Here is a 14,032-nt window from a genome sequence, read left to right on the forward strand (position 1 = left end):
CCTCCAACCACTCCGTCTCTCCGTCCCACCGCCCCGGCTAGATCGTATTCGCTACGCGCGCGGTCCGACGTCCCTGCTTCCCATCCCATCCATCGCCGTCTCCATCCTCATCGTGCTCGGCCCGCGTACACATTCAAACAAACCTCGGATCAGCGAAATAGGGGCCACTCGACGACTTCCTCCCACGACCGGCCGACTCGCCAGCTGATTTACGCCCTTTACGACGCGACCGTTCCGTTTACGATTCACCTTCGGTCGTCTTTGCCGCCGCTGCGAGGTCCGACGCCAATCGACGCCGAGCGAGAGTTAGGGGGATCTGCCTCTTCTTGGAACTCGGGGGTCATTTTCGCTGGTAGACGACCAAACAAAACACAACCACCACCACCACCCATCACCTCCGATTGCCCTCGACCGATACTGCTCGCATTCGGAGCACACGATTCACAATGAGCGCAAATCCTCAGAACGTCATTCGCAGGTACGACCCCTCCGTCATCGCCCATGACTCCTAGAGACTGCCCATCATGTCTGGCCCACGCCCACTTCCCACTCAACTTCCTCCTTCCATCGCCACCTCGTTCCCGTGTTCCTTCGGTCGCCTGCCCTCGGCTACACCCTCGGCATGATGCACTAGATCGCTAACAACCATACCAGGAAGCTGGTTATTATTGGCGACGGTGCCTGCGGAAAGACCAGTTTGCTGAGTGTCTTCACCCTAGGATACTTCCCGACAGTATGTCCACCCCTCCCCTCTTCACCGTCACTCTCTTATCGGGCTTTGCTAACTGAATTGATTTAGCATTACGTGAGTTTGATAGATATCCTGCGCTACCGACTGCCGACATATTGACCTCATCTTAGATCCCCACCGTCTTCGAGAACTACGTGACCGATTGCAGAGTGGACGGCAAGTCTGTCCAGCTCGCACTATGGGATACGGCCGGCCAGGAAGACTACGAGCGGTTACGTCCCCTCGCCTACTCTAAAGCACACGTCATCCTGGTTGGATTTTCCATTGACACTCCGGATTCCCTGGATAACGTCAAACATAAGGTGCGGCTCGCTCGGCCTGGCTGTGCTCTGACAAATCCCCAAAAGCTGACGCGTTATTCTATAGTGGATCGAGGAGGCCACCCGACTGTGCGCCGGCGTTCCCATCATCCTCGTCGGCCTGAAGAAGGACCTTCGAGAAGACCCGGTCGCCATCGAGGACATGCGAAAGAAATCGATGAGATTCGTTACTGAACACGAAGGCGAGGCTATCGCACGAGACATTGGCGCCAAGCGGTATTTGGAGTGCTCTAGCCTGAGCGGCGAGGGCGTCGACGATGTGTTCGAGGCTGCCACTCGTGCCGCTCTCTTGACCTTTGAGAAGGGAGAGGGAGGCGGCTGCTGCGTTGTGCTGTGAAGCCACCACCGCCACCCTATCATGGGCGATGCGATGCCAGGCGAGCTTCCATGATACGGAAGTTTACCTGATAGCAGACTGCAACATGCTGCAGTATTGGATGTCTTCTTAGCAAGGAATGACACCTCCTTGCATTGCCTACTAACTATGCGCCGCCGTCACTATATAGCGCTCACACATCATCTTGAAAATCTCGACTGCACTTTTAGCTCATCAGGGAAACGGAATTGGAAACGGATATAGAGGATTGTTGCTCGGCGCTTACGGGAGGAAAAACATGCTTTGCACCACTCCCAGGTTGACTGACGCTGAGACTCAGTCAGGACTGGCAATGCCAGTCTCAGCCGACCCTCTCATCACCAAAGGACCACTTCCCTCGCACTACCAACGTTTGGCGGCTTGATTGACAGACATTCACTCTTTGGAAAGGCATTCTGCAAAGAGAGGGACCATCGCCATTTACATGCCACACCACACATCATCGATTTTTATTACTCAATTACTCATCTTGGCTCCATGTTTTATTTATTTATTTGGTTATTATTATTAATCTGGCAAGCGATATTTTCTGCAGCGGACAAAAGAAAAGCACGATGAGCAGAAGCATCTTCACTCTCGATTTGTATTAATACCGTGGAATTCGCATAGAGCAACCCGACTCGGAACGTCGTTCAGAGAGGGTTCATTTCGACGGGGCAAGAAAAGAGGAATCAGGGGTAGTGCAGAGGTCGAAAAGAAGGACGACTGGGAGATTGGTTAGTCGTCATCGTTGTCGAGGTGATACTTAATGAGAGTGATGATTTCATGTTCAGAGTGGCCGAGAGGTGAATGTGTGTCATGGGTCAGTTTCTGATTGAGCTTGTACATGATTATGCATTGGTGAACCTCTGGGGCTTTGGATTCGTCTTTTGCGTTGCGTCCGCGTGCTTCCAGCCATCGTTACAGAGTCTTTTCGCCGCCTATAATACAATTGATGAATTCCAACGCTTCACCATTCTAGCCTTCTTGTGTACACTTGCTTTCTCCACAGCTCTACCTCTTCCACTCATGGTTCCACGCCTCGGCGCCGGGGAACTCGGTCTGAAAGCGGGCGTACTCGATGGGCACGGCCTCGGTTCCCCACACGCCCTTCTTCTCCATGGCGACACGGTACAGGTAGCCCTCGTCGCGGAGGCCGGGGCCGACCGTCTTGCGCAGCTCCTCGCAGGCGTTGTACATGCCGCTGTACATGCGGTGGCGCTCGCGCTCCATGTCCTGGTGCTGCTGGCGGCGGAACAGCTGCCAGGCGCGGTGGATGGTCCAGTGGCGGAGGTACCGCAGGCGGGCCATGCGCAGCGGCGGCGGCGCGGGCGAGAACATGTTCTGCTTGAGCGTGCGGATGCGGTAGAAGTTCTCCGACTTGGTGACCTGGTGCTTGCGGCGGGGGGTCGTCTTGCCGGCCGCGGGCTTCTTGGGCGGGGGCTTGGGCGGCGTGCGGGCGAGCGCCGTTGAGGTGGTCGAGAACAGGCGGGTCGTGGGGAGGGCTGTGGGGGCCGAGCGGGTGAAGAGCCCGCGCAGGGAGAAGAGGGTCGCCATTTTGAGGGGAATTGAGTTGTTTGGCGATGTTGCGAGGGTCGTGGGCGGATTATATTTCCGTCGTCTGCGGGGGAGCTCTCTCGGCACCTCGTGGGGTTCGGCTGAGAGAGTATCTGGTTCTGGGAGACAGAAATGACGCTCTGATCGGCCGTGGTCTACTGCTTCCCTCTAGAAGGCCTCGATTGCCCAGTCTCGTCGTCGTCGTCGTCGTCGTCGTCGTCTAAGTGGGAGAGTAGAACTTGGAACTCGAATTCTGAAGCGTTCCAGCGGACCTCCTGAAATGGCGCTATGTCGTCGTCTTCGAAAACGTTGTTCCAATCGAGGAACCTGAATGTCGGAGTAGCCGGGAGAGCGTTGGCGGCGAAGAATTGGTGGTAGCGGGAGGGGTGCAAGGGATCGGTTCGGTATCTTGGCTGCTGGTAAAAGGCGTGGACGTCCTGATGCAAAATGTTAGCTTTGGGTCGCGCGACTCACGGAATAAGGTATATCCGGTGCGGCCTTGACCACACCACATTGAATGAGATGACTTACCATGACTTTATCATCCTGGAAAACCAGCAAGTTGTGGGAATATTCACCAGAAAATAGCTGCTTAAAAGCCTCATTTTCCAATCTGGCGTAATGATTCCTTGCAATTGTCCTAAGAGGTAGTTGTGTGCTCCCCTCTACCATGCGAACCAGTGGCTTGAGATCCCTGACAACGGCCGGCCTTCCCTCAGCCAGTATCCGGACGAGGTGTGCAAACTCCGCAATCGCGGGATTAAGCCGCGTTGCCACTCGGATCTCATCTGAGATCCTGGCGCCCTTTGGAAAGGCGACATCCCACTTGATGCCAAGATCCTCGATGTCGTCTTGTGGCAAGTCGCTTCCCAGCTCACAGGCAGTCCGGAGGAGGCCGGGAAGATGGCCGTGATCGTGGGTGCGGAGATGTCCAAGGATGCTCGCAAACATTCGGACGACCTTGGACTTCACGACACTGAACCTTTCCGAATACTCTGGCCGTGGTCGAGGGACCTGGCCGCAAAAATGGAAGTTCTCCTGGGTCGTGGCGCCAGTGGAGCCCAGGAATGCATGCGGGCCTGACTGGCGGGATGGCCAGTATCGGAAGACGAACTCGCCACCGCAATGTCCCAGGTAATACCTTGTGCCCTGTAACGTCTTGGTGACGAGGATTTGCTTGAACGTCGGGTCCCTGCAATCCACGTATGGGACCTGATTGTACAAGTATGGGCACTGCCCAGACTTGTCGTCCACTGTCAATTCTCCAGGCGTATTCCCGGCAACCTTCCGGGTTCTGGGCCCGTATCTGTCCGTTTCCGATTCTAGTTTCGTTTTCCAGACATCGGAAAGTCCATATCGCTCGATATAGAGGGCCCATGACAACCTGGTGACATCCCGATACTGGCAATGGTTCCCATGGGGTTGGCGGTGGCGGTGCTGATGCTGATGCTGAAGGGCGGGTGACGGCAGACTCGGCGACACGGGCAACAGAGCCGCTACTCTTGGATGAAGAGGTTTTCCCAGCTGCTGTGGCCCTGTAGCTGGGTTTTGGACATTGGGGGTGGCGTTTGACGAGGAAGGCGCTGCCTGAACTTGCTGGTGGGAAGTCATATTCACTGTGACTTGGTTCCGCGAGGTAGATGTTTGAACTGTTGTAGAAAACGATGGGTTCTTAATAGAACGCTCTTAAATCGGTGTGCTGTTTTAATGTTGTTTGAAGTCGTTTGATATACTGGTTGGCTTTTAAGTCGGTCACTTCAACCGGAGGCTACGAGCAGATGAAATGGGAATTCCAAACGAAGTAGTAGAGTTTTACTGTTTGAGAATATGAATAAGGAGATGAAAAGGATGATGAAAAGGCAGGATGAATTCTGATTTCTATTGGGATTGCTGCTGGTTTATAGACTGGGCTATCACGGTAGAGCTCAGCGAGGCCACACAGGTAATGGTACCTACCAAACCAAATTTCTATCTCCGAAACAAATTTGACAACCCGGAAGGTCCCGTTCCAGCTTCTATCAAGGTTGGAGAGCATGTTTTCGAGTCACGGTTTGCATCGAAGAACTTGTTTTGTGGAAATCGGCGTTGCGAAGGTTCGCATACCTTGCTTAAGCCCCGTTGCCGCGACCTTGTGGCCGGAAAATCCGCGTGAATCACGGCACCCTGACGAACAATAATGACCTTTGTGTCTTTGGTCTCTATTCTTTCGCTGTATTTAATCTTGTTTCCCATTCTTCCATGATCCTGAGGCCCAACTCTTTCCCACACCTACACTCTTTACCTTGGCAGGAGCAACTACTGCACAACAATCTTTCGTCCAAACACATTTCGACCATAAACACTTATTCCCTGATCAAGCCAAAGACATGGATAACTCAAATGTTTGGGAATCGGACCGAAACTTGGACCCTGTGTTTGCCACGCCGCATGGTAGCACATCATACCTTAAACACGGACTCGGCGATCTCAGCAGCGGGGATGAGTATGACTCTGACTCCTCTGCTGAAGACGACCTGGAGGATGTTTCACTGAATGAAGCCGCCGAAGACACTGGCTGCGGGGATGAAGCCTGGGAAGTCAACCTGCTTGCCCCTAACGAGGGCGTGGTTCGGCCCTCAATACCCAAGGACAAGGAGGCAAACAGTCTGCCGTCCGCCCTCAACGGCATGCACGACAAGCTCCCCAACTCGACCAGGAGGGAGTGTATTTTCGACGACCGGGAAATGGTTGTAATTCCCCATGCCTCGGACGACGAGAACCTCCGGGACTGCGAAGAAGACACGACCCATACCTTCGTAGTCCCATTCCACGAACGGGTCCAGGTCAACTACGAAGACTACACCGAGGAGCAGCTTCGCCCACGCACCGCAAAGGCCAAGGCCCTGGTCCGCAGTCTTCCAGGAGCCCGCCAGGTCGAAGACGCCACTGCAGCCGTGGCCACCGGCGCCAAAGCCCTACAAGCCGGCGCCACAGGGACATACACGGCCGTTTCCGGGCAGGTCGGCACCGCCGTCCGCTTCGGATGCGAGGCGGCGGTCCTCACGGGCCAAGTTAGGAGCTACCTTTTCGGCGAGGCGTGGAACGCGGGCATGAACATGTCGGTTGCGATCCAGGAGAGCTTCCCGGCCGTGGTGCGGCCGCTGCGCGACGGGTGGGATGTTGTCGGCGGGATCTTGACGGAGGGGGTGATGGCGCTGCCTCCTCATGACGGGATTGTTGGCCGGCGTCGACGCAGGATATGAAGAGATGAAGAGAGGGAGATTTCACGGCCATGGACGTGGTCAATGATGTTATGAGTTGTACTAGTATGCATGGAACCCGCTGAGTTTGGGAGATGTTAGTTGCAGTAGACAGACAACTGCGAGCAAACCTTGTAAGATAGACCAATCACACCGAGCGCTTTAAACTAAGCGCTTTACACCAAGCGCAATAGACCTTTGAGGTAAATTGAACGTCAGATCACTGTCGGGTGCATGCATGGAAACTTCAAAGCAACACAAAGATGCATCGCAGGAACATGGAGTCGTTGACGATAGTATATTTATCCTATTTAACCGTTTATCATGTCATCTCAGTCGTATTACATCCGCAGGGTGTCCCGTCTATATATTTTATAATCCCCGTCTTAGTGCTCGTGCTTGGCGGCAGGGTTGAGGTCCCTGAACTCGCCACGGAGGGACTCGATGCCCTCCTTCTTAACCTCCTCCACCAGCTTGGCAACCTCCGGGGCGATGACGCTCTCGTCGAAGCCGAAGAACTTGTAGGCGTCCTTGCCGGGCAGGGACTTGCCGAAGCTGGCCATGGAGAAGCCGGCGTCGGCATATCGCTCCCAGCCGTTGACGGCGTAGGCCTCGATGACGACGCGGGGGGCGCTGCTGCGGTACTGCAACACCTCGCGCTTGTACTCGATGGACTGGGCGTTGAAGATACGCTGACAGGGGAAGGATACGACACGGGCCTTGATACCGTACTTTTCCTTGAGAACTTCGCGGGTCTTGACGGCGAAGACCATCTCGGCACCAACGCCAATGAGGGTCACGTCGGCGTTCTCCTCCTCGATAAAGACGTAGGCACCCTTCTGGGCGCCGTCTCGGCTCGAGTACTGGGGGTATTGCTCGAGGTTTTGGCGGGAGAGGGAGATGATGGTGGGGGTGTTCTTGGCCTCGAGGGCGGTGATGAAGGCGCCGGCCGTCTCCTCGGTGTCGGCGGGGCGGATATAGAGAATGTTGGGCATGGCGCGGTAGAGGGCGGGGAGAGCGATGGGCTGGTGGGTAGGGCCGTCCTCGCCAGTGCCGATGGAGTCGTGGGTGGCGATGTGGATGGACTGGAGGCCCTGTAGGGCGCCCATGCGGACACCAGGGGCGGCGTACTATAGTTGTGTTAGCTGGTGGACTCTCGACTAAGGTGCTGTGTCTTACAATGTAGAACATGAAGAAGCTGGAGGTGATGGGGAGGATGGTGCCCTTGCTGTAGGCGGCGAGACCGTTGGAGATGGAGGCCATGGCGTGCTCACGGATACCCCAGTGGATGTATCGGCCGCTGTAGTCGCCGTTGATACCGCAGGTGGTCTTCAGCCCGGGCTGTTTTGTGTTAGAAACGACGTCGTATATGTTCAGTATGGAAGACTTACGTTTTGGAAATCGACCTTGTCCTTCCAGATCATGTTGACCGAGGGAGACAGATCGGCGGTTCCGACCATGAAGTTCTTCAACTTGGCGGCTAGAGGGTTGCAGATGATACCGGCAGACTTTCGGGAAGCGGTGGGAGCAGTGGGGAAGGTCTCTTTGGCGGGAATGATGCTGCGCCAGTCGTCGGTGAAGCGGCCCTCGATGCGCTTCTGGAACTCCTCGTGGAGCTCGGGGTACTCCTTGGCATATGAGCTGACTAGGTTGCCCCAGTCCTCCTCGATACGTTGGCCACGAGTGGTCAGGGGGCGGAAGTAGTTGTAGACCTCGTCGGTGACGACGAACTTTTCCTCGGTGTTGCGGCCGAAGAACTCCTTGACGCCCTTGACACCCTCGGCGCCGAAAGCCGCACCGTGAGCCTTGGCATCGCCGGCGACGTTGCTGCCAACACCGATGACGGTGTGGACGTTGATGAAGGTGGGCTTCTCGGTGCTGGCCTTGGCCTGGAGGAGAGCCTTGACGATACCCTCGACGTCGTAGCAGCCGTCCTCGATCTCGATAACGTCCCAGCCGCAAGCGCGCATCTTGGCGTTGACGTCCTCGGTGTTGCAGAGGTCGACACTGCCGTCGCAGGTGATCTGGTTGTTGTCGTACATGACAACGAGGTTGTTGAGCTTCCAGTGGCCGGCCAGCTGGATAGCCTCCATGGAGACACCCTCCTGAAGGCAGGCGTCGCCAATCATGCACCAGGTGGTGTTGTTGACGAGCTCGTAGTTGGGCTTGTTGTAGGTGGCGGCCAGGTGCTTGGTGGCCATGGCGAGACCGACGGCGTTGGCAATGCCCTGGCCCAGCGGCCCGGTGGTGACCTCGATGCCCTCATGCTCAATTTCGGGGTGGCCGGGGGCGAAGGAGTCGTAGCGGGCAGAGTGGTAAGACTTGAGCTGGTCGAAGGTCATCTGCTTGTAGCCCGTCAAGTGTAGGAACGTGTACTGGAACAGACAGGTGTGGCCGTTGGAGAGGACGAAGCGGTCTCGGTTGAAGTAGTCGGGGTTGCTGGGAGAGTACTTCATGACGTATTTCCAGAGCGCAAGGCCAATTGCGGCCATGCCCATGGCACCGCTGCGGTTTCAGTCAGTCAATTGGCGATCCTCACGATGATTGTCAGGATTGACGAGTGAGGCGTACCCTGGGTGACCGCCATTGAACTGCTGGCACAAGTCCGCAATCAAGCAGCGGAACTGGCGCAGGACCAGGTCAATGGTCTCAGCATCCTCAGTCTGGATGCGCTTGATCTCGGCGGAGACGGCGACGGGCGTCTCGGTGGCCTCGGGGGTGATTGCAATGGGCGCCATCGTGGAGTCGAAGTGTCTTTAGCAGAAACCAATGCGAGAGATGAAGAGCAAAAGAGCAGAACCAGAGACAAACATGGCCGGGCGATCCACGGCCGCCCGCTTGAAATATATCACCGCCATGGACGCTCGCTAAGCCAGCGGCAAAAGATTGGACTGCGCGTGTGATGTGCGCCAGCCGTAGTGTCGTCGTGGGACAACCGTCACGGCTTTCCCGATTCCGAAAGGGGAAGCCGGGAGCGCCGTGGGGTTGAGGGGGTCGATGAAGTCGTGGGGTTTTAGCCGTCAGATTTCCCGAAGTTTTGGCTCAACTTCTCCATCGCGGGCGGAGCTGTCGCATCACGAGGCGTGTTTTAGGGCCTCGCCGAATGCGGAAATGAGAGGCACTCGGTCGCCTCCGCTCGGAACTGCACGCGTGCGGGCTCAAATATGGATTCTCACAGGCGCTTGCACTTGCTGCAGGGGCGTGGAATAAGCAACGCCGTCGTAGCGACCCTTCTCACGCCTCCGGCTGCAATCACCGCAACTGCGGACGTGGAACCCCAGGATCGCCGTCTCACTCGGCCGATCGCATCGGACGCATGCAACTGCCGTTGAGGCGACTCGGCAAGTGAATAGACTTCTCCATCTGACCCCCTTGCACCCCTGGCGGCTACAATACCCCCGGAGAAGACGGATCTCACTAAAAGTCTCCCGAAGTTCCTCGCCGCATACACCTGCCACGGAATATCGCATCGTGACCATGTGCATCTGCAAATCTCACTGGATCGGGTCGTGAGGGCGATATCGTGGAGCTCCTAGGCCCGAGTCGGTATCCCGGATTGTCGGCCCTGGATCGTCTACCTATATCCTCTGGGCAGCCCTCGAAGCTAGACTCTCTCTTATAACCTCAGTAGCCCGTACCTTTCCGGATCCAACCTTATTCTTCCTTAGATACCCAGCATTCTTTTCTACCAGTCTTTACTATGGCTCCCGCTATTGTCAGTGACGTTGAGCTCCCGGCCCGTGTGGTGCCTGAGACGGCGGCTACCCCGGCCTCAAAGGTCTCGACCACCAAGCTCTTTTCCCTCGAGGGCAAGACCATCGCCATCACGGGCGGTGCTCGTGGCCTTGGCATCACCCTCGCCATTGCCGTGGTGGAGGCCGGCGGCAGCGTTTCCTGTCTCGACATTCTCGAGGAGCCCTCTGCGGAGGAGTGGGCCCTGCTGAACAAGATTGCCACGGCCAACGGCTCGTCTGCGTCGTATCAGAAGTGCGATGTCACCAACGAGGAGTCTGTGGAGGCGGTCATCAAATCGGTTGCGGCCGAGGCGGACAAGAACGGCGCTCCGTTTTGGGGCTGCATTGCCTGTGCCGGCATCCAGCAGCAGCTCTCTGCCTTTGACTACCCCGCGGCCGACTTCGACCGGATCCTGAAGGTCAACGTCACCGGCGTCTTCAATACCTGCAAGTACACGGCGAGGGTGCTGCGGGATAACAAGACATCCGGTAGCATTGTCATGATCTCCAGCATGTCTGGCAACATTGCCAACCGAGTAAGCCAATCGCACCCTGCGCCAACGCACCAGGATACTGACCGTCTTTTACTAGGGCCTCTCCTGCACTGCATACAACACTAGCAAGGCGGCTGTCCAGCAGATGTGTCGCTCAGTTGCACAAGAATGGGGCAAATTTGGCATCCGCGTCAACACGCTGTCTCCCGGTGTAAGAAGCCCCTCTGCCAGCGAATCGCAAAAGAAACAAACTAAAAGTGTCCTAGTACATCCGAACCGCCATGACCGACCAGCTCCTCATCGAGAACCCCGAGGTTGAGAAGACGTGGATGGCCGGCGCCCTGTTGGGTCGTCTTGGCGCGCCCGAGGATTTTAAGGCCCCCGCCGTCTTCCTCTTGTCTGAGGGAGCTTCGTTTGTTCACGGTTCTGACCTGAGGGTGGATGGAGGACACTGTGCCTCTGCCTAAAAGAAACGATAGACTTGGTAAAATATTAGACTAATGACGACAATGATAAACATAGAATGGTCGATGAAGCAATTGAGCCGTCACAAATACCGGATCGACTCAGTAAATTGGCCCTGAATCCTTTCCCCACTGATTCCCTTCAGGCTTTCTTACACCTAATGATAAGAAATGATTTAGGAAATCTAAGCCTTACATAGCTTAGCTTTAGTCCATAAAAACAGTGCCAATTTATTGAGTCGGTACGGAGTAGTGCTAAGATTGACGGATCGTGGTCTGCAGCCAACACAAACAAGCCACTCCCAGTTGCATCAGAGGGCAATGCACCAAAAAGCTAATCCGATTCCTGATCCGAATCCGAGTCATCTTCATACTCTTCCTCTTCAACTCCATCCTGCACCTGAGACTGTACCGATCGCTCCATAGCATCGCGCGCAGCGACAGTCACACCACAAGAGCTTGGCTCCTTGTCGCCTTCATCGTTGATGGCGCAGTTCAGAATGCTGTTGACATCCTGGCCGAGCTCCTCGATAAAACCAAGTAGCTGGTTTTCTTTGACATATCGACCGCGGGTTCCCCAGTACCGCGTTGCCTTACGCACCTCGACGTGCTGTACGTTACCGTGATCAAGTTTAGCGTTCCACGCAGTGCGTAGGATAGTATTGAGAAATGTCCACCAGACATATCTAGCTCGAGGACGGAAGTCGGTCTTGAAGACGAGCTTTCGATTGTGGAGGTCCATAAGCGTCGATACTCCTTCGCGGTCTTTGAAGAATTTGGACTTTGTAACCTCAGGGCTGAGTTTGTTGACAACAACGACCTTAAACTCCTTGATCGGTTGGGACTCCCACTCCCGAATGCGTTGCTGCCGCTCATCTTGGTCGTCTTGTGGCACGTGAGGGTCCCTTGGTTCCAGCTCGACATCTGGGACAATGGCGATGAGACCCTTGTTAAGGGCGTCTTCGATTTCGGTGTCTAAAAATAGGCCATTGACTGGCGAGAAGATTTCACTGCTTGCTCCTTTCCCAAATATGTCGTCCATTGAATCGATTTGTCGCCAAGGAAAGAGATGGGCTGCTTTGCAAGAATTACCTCTCGCCCACACCTGCAGCACTGGGTCCCATCGACCTAATTCTGCTGGCGCGTTCGGGCAGTATGCCTTGATCATGGCCGCGACGAAGTTGCTCTGATCTCTCTTGGTACGCTCTCTGACGCTTCCACTGAGACTTAACCCTAGCCTGGATGTAGCAAAGAGGCGGACCCAGGTCTCACGGCCCGTCTCCAAACGTCGTTCTAGCTTGGAAAGGTGCTTTTTCGCAAGCCTGTCGAATTGCTGCCAACCACGAAGCTGGACATTGAATTCATTGGCCTCTGCGCTATCATGCCACTCGTTTTCGGTTTTTGTGTTGACTCGTGTCTTGAAAGATTGAAATGCGAGTTCTGCCTTAATGGCAACCGCCTCGTGTTGCATCTGGAAAACCTGGGAGTAGTTCTTCCAGTATTCCGCGTCCATGGAACTTTGTCTCTTCAGCTTCTTCCTGGTCTCATAGATTTCCAGTCGCGCCTTGCTCTTGGCGGAATGCAGCTCCTCAGTGCTCATGTGCCCAAAGGCTCGGTTCCAAGGGACCTTTCTCTTGCTACTGGTACGCTCGGGAATCTGATGTGGCGGCAGTTGGGCTGAGGCGATAGAGTCGGGGGAGTGGACACAGTCGGAGTCAGAGTTAGGGCCAAGGACGGGGCGATGGAGTCGAGAGAATGATGTGATTTGATCGAGAGTTGCAGAGGGCTTCGTGTGCGATGACGCATCATCGGAGGGCGTTGGGGGAGGCATAGCTGAGTGGAGTGCAAGGGCGAAATCGGACGATGAGTCTGACGAGCAGTTGAGGATGCGTTGGTTGGATGGATGCGTTTGATGGATGCGTTGATGGATGCGTTTGATGGATGCGTTTAATGGATGCGTTTGATGGATGAGTTTGATGGATGCGTTGATGGATGCGGTTGATGGATGTGTTGGTGGATGCGTCAATGGATGCGGTTGATGGATGCTTTTATAGACTGGGAAGGAACCCGGATGATTTAACCTTTAGAAGGCCCTCCAGGTTGTCATTTCCGCCCTGCGCTCGAAACCTTGATGAGTGGCAGCGACGTCACGGAATTGACTCTGGGCGATGTCTCCAGCCCGGGCACCTGTTGCTGAAAGCAAAAGGACAGTCAAGGCATACATGATGGTACTGTCCCAGTCGGGGGTGCCAAATGTCACGGCGGTGCTGAGCAAGCTCGTGATGAGTTTGCATGTCATGTCGGACGTGACCCACGCTTTCGTTTCTGGACCAGCCCCGATCACGATGCCCTCTGCAAGGAGCTCTTGGAAGAGGCTTTCTATGGTACCAGTCAGTTGCGGTGTATCCTTAACTGCAGCCAAGTACTTACGGATTCTGACCCTCTCGGAAGAGTTGAGGTGCCACCCATCGTAATTGAACTTGCACCATTCCAACATATGCACATGCCCGTTCTTGATCGTCTGCAGTGAAACCTTGCCGTCCTCGCCTTGGCCATTTAGTCTCCGAGCCATCGTGTCGAAAAATCGAACAAGCTCCATGGTGAGTGTGTTGGGAAGGTACGGTAAAGGGCGATCACGAGGAAAGCCCCGGAACAGAGTTGAGGGCGGTAGCAATCTTGAAGAAAGCCCCATAGCAGGGTTAAGGACGGTAGCGGAATGAATGTCAGTCCCATAGCAGAGGTGAGGGCGGTAGCAATCTTGAAGAAAGCCCCATAGCAGAGGTGTGGGTGGTAGCGATCCTGAGGAAAGCTGAGTTGTAGGTGGGGAGAACAAGGAAGTGGGTGCGCGCAAGGGGATGTGCCTTTTGCTAGCTACCTACCTGCCTAACCCGCCGGCCAACAGCCAAAGGAACCTCGTGCCTCGGCCACTTTGGCTGTGGGGCCCGCCCCTACTTTGACCAACAGGAACCTGGTGCCAGGCGACTGAGAATGGTGGTCCGCGGAAGCCCGAGCGAGCTACTCACAGCAGCCCGTCCCTTAGCGACCGCTGACGAGCCGTGGCGATTTGGCTGCTAGCCCACCCCCAGCGCCCTTCATGGTTTGAGGTGCCATCATGACA

The 14,032-nt window shown here is 55.5% G+C and overlaps 8 protein-coding genes across 8 annotated transcripts; 3 read left to right on the top strand and 5 right to left on the bottom strand.

The window, feature by feature from the left end:
* Positions 1-327: 327 nt before the first annotated feature.
* Positions 328-1,822, top strand: BGZ61DRAFT_98132 (P-loop containing nucleoside triphosphate hydrolase protein). The gene is made up of 5 exons (XM_046257291.1): positions 328-478; positions 655-733; positions 800-805; positions 862-1,053; positions 1,118-1,822. The coding sequence occupies exons 1-5, from the start codon at positions 447-449 to the stop codon at positions 1,406-1,408; spliced, it is 600 nt and encodes a 199-aa protein (XP_046099932.1). The 5' UTR covers positions 328-446; the 3' UTR covers positions 1,409-1,822.
* Positions 1,823-2,440: 618 nt separating this feature from the next.
* On the bottom strand, positions 2,441-2,983 carry BGZ61DRAFT_360845 (uncharacterized protein; the record flags this gene model as incomplete). Its single annotated transcript, XM_046241212.1, has 1 exon — positions 2,441-2,983. One exon carries the CDS (start codon positions 2,981-2,983, stop codon positions 2,441-2,443), a length of 543 nt encoding a protein of 180 aa, XP_046099933.1.
* Positions 2,984-3,138: 155 nt separating this feature from the next.
* BGZ61DRAFT_536273 (uncharacterized protein) lies at positions 3,139-4,594 on the bottom strand (the record flags this gene model as incomplete). The annotated part of the gene is made up of 2 exons (XM_046254374.1): positions 3,139-3,420; positions 3,515-4,594. The coding sequence occupies 2 exons, from the start codon at positions 4,592-4,594 to the stop codon at positions 3,139-3,141; spliced, it is 1,362 nt and encodes a 453-aa protein (XP_046099934.1).
* Positions 4,595-5,245: 651 nt separating this feature from the next.
* Positions 5,246-6,225, top strand: BGZ61DRAFT_520843 (uncharacterized protein; the record flags this gene model as incomplete). The annotated part of the gene is made up of 1 exon (XM_046252467.1): positions 5,246-6,225. The coding sequence occupies exon 1, from the start codon at positions 5,350-5,352 to the stop codon at positions 6,223-6,225; it is 876 nt and encodes a 291-aa protein (XP_046099935.1). The 5' UTR covers positions 5,246-5,349.
* Positions 6,226-6,505: 280 nt separating this feature from the next.
* On the bottom strand, positions 6,506-9,232 carry BGZ61DRAFT_458096 (Transketolase, thiamine diphosphate binding domain-containing protein). The gene is made up of 4 exons (XM_046246713.1): positions 8,794-9,232; positions 7,614-8,727; positions 7,402-7,563; positions 6,506-7,352 (listed from the first exon to the last, which is right to left on the bottom strand). The coding sequence occupies exons 1-4, from the start codon at positions 8,958-8,960 to the stop codon at positions 6,609-6,611; spliced, it is 2,187 nt and encodes a 728-aa protein (XP_046099936.1). The 5' UTR covers positions 8,961-9,232; the 3' UTR covers positions 6,506-6,608.
* A 690-nt stretch (positions 9,233-9,922) lies between these two features.
* BGZ61DRAFT_361328 (uncharacterized protein) lies at positions 9,923-10,917 on the top strand (the record flags this gene model as incomplete). Its single annotated transcript, XM_046241260.1, has 3 exons — positions 9,923-10,492; positions 10,548-10,661; positions 10,717-10,917. 3 exons carry the CDS (start codon positions 9,923-9,925, stop codon positions 10,915-10,917), a joined length of 885 nt encoding a protein of 294 aa, XP_046099937.1.
* Positions 10,918-11,000: 83 nt separating this feature from the next.
* BGZ61DRAFT_458098 (uncharacterized protein) lies at positions 11,001-12,836 on the bottom strand. Its single transcript, XM_046246714.1, has one exon. The coding sequence runs from the start codon at positions 12,743-12,745 to the stop codon at positions 11,249-11,251; it is 1,497 nt and encodes a 498-aa protein (XP_046099938.1). The 5' UTR covers positions 12,746-12,836; the 3' UTR covers positions 11,001-11,248.
* A 161-nt stretch (positions 12,837-12,997) lies between these two features.
* BGZ61DRAFT_536278 (uncharacterized protein) lies at positions 12,998-13,513 on the bottom strand (the record flags this gene model as incomplete). Its single annotated transcript, XM_046254375.1, has 2 exons — positions 12,998-13,293; positions 13,345-13,513. The coding sequence occupies 2 exons, from the start codon at positions 13,511-13,513 to the stop codon at positions 12,998-13,000; spliced, it is 465 nt and encodes a 154-aa protein (XP_046099939.1).
* Between the last annotated feature and the right edge of the window lie 519 nt (positions 13,514-14,032).

This window comes from Ilyonectria robusta (genome assembly GCF_021365365.1).
Source record: "Ilyonectria robusta strain PMI_751 chromosome Unknown BGZ61scaffold_20, whole genome shotgun sequence".
Classification (NCBI taxonomy): Eukaryota; Fungi; Ascomycota; class Sordariomycetes; order Hypocreales; family Nectriaceae; genus Ilyonectria; species Ilyonectria robusta.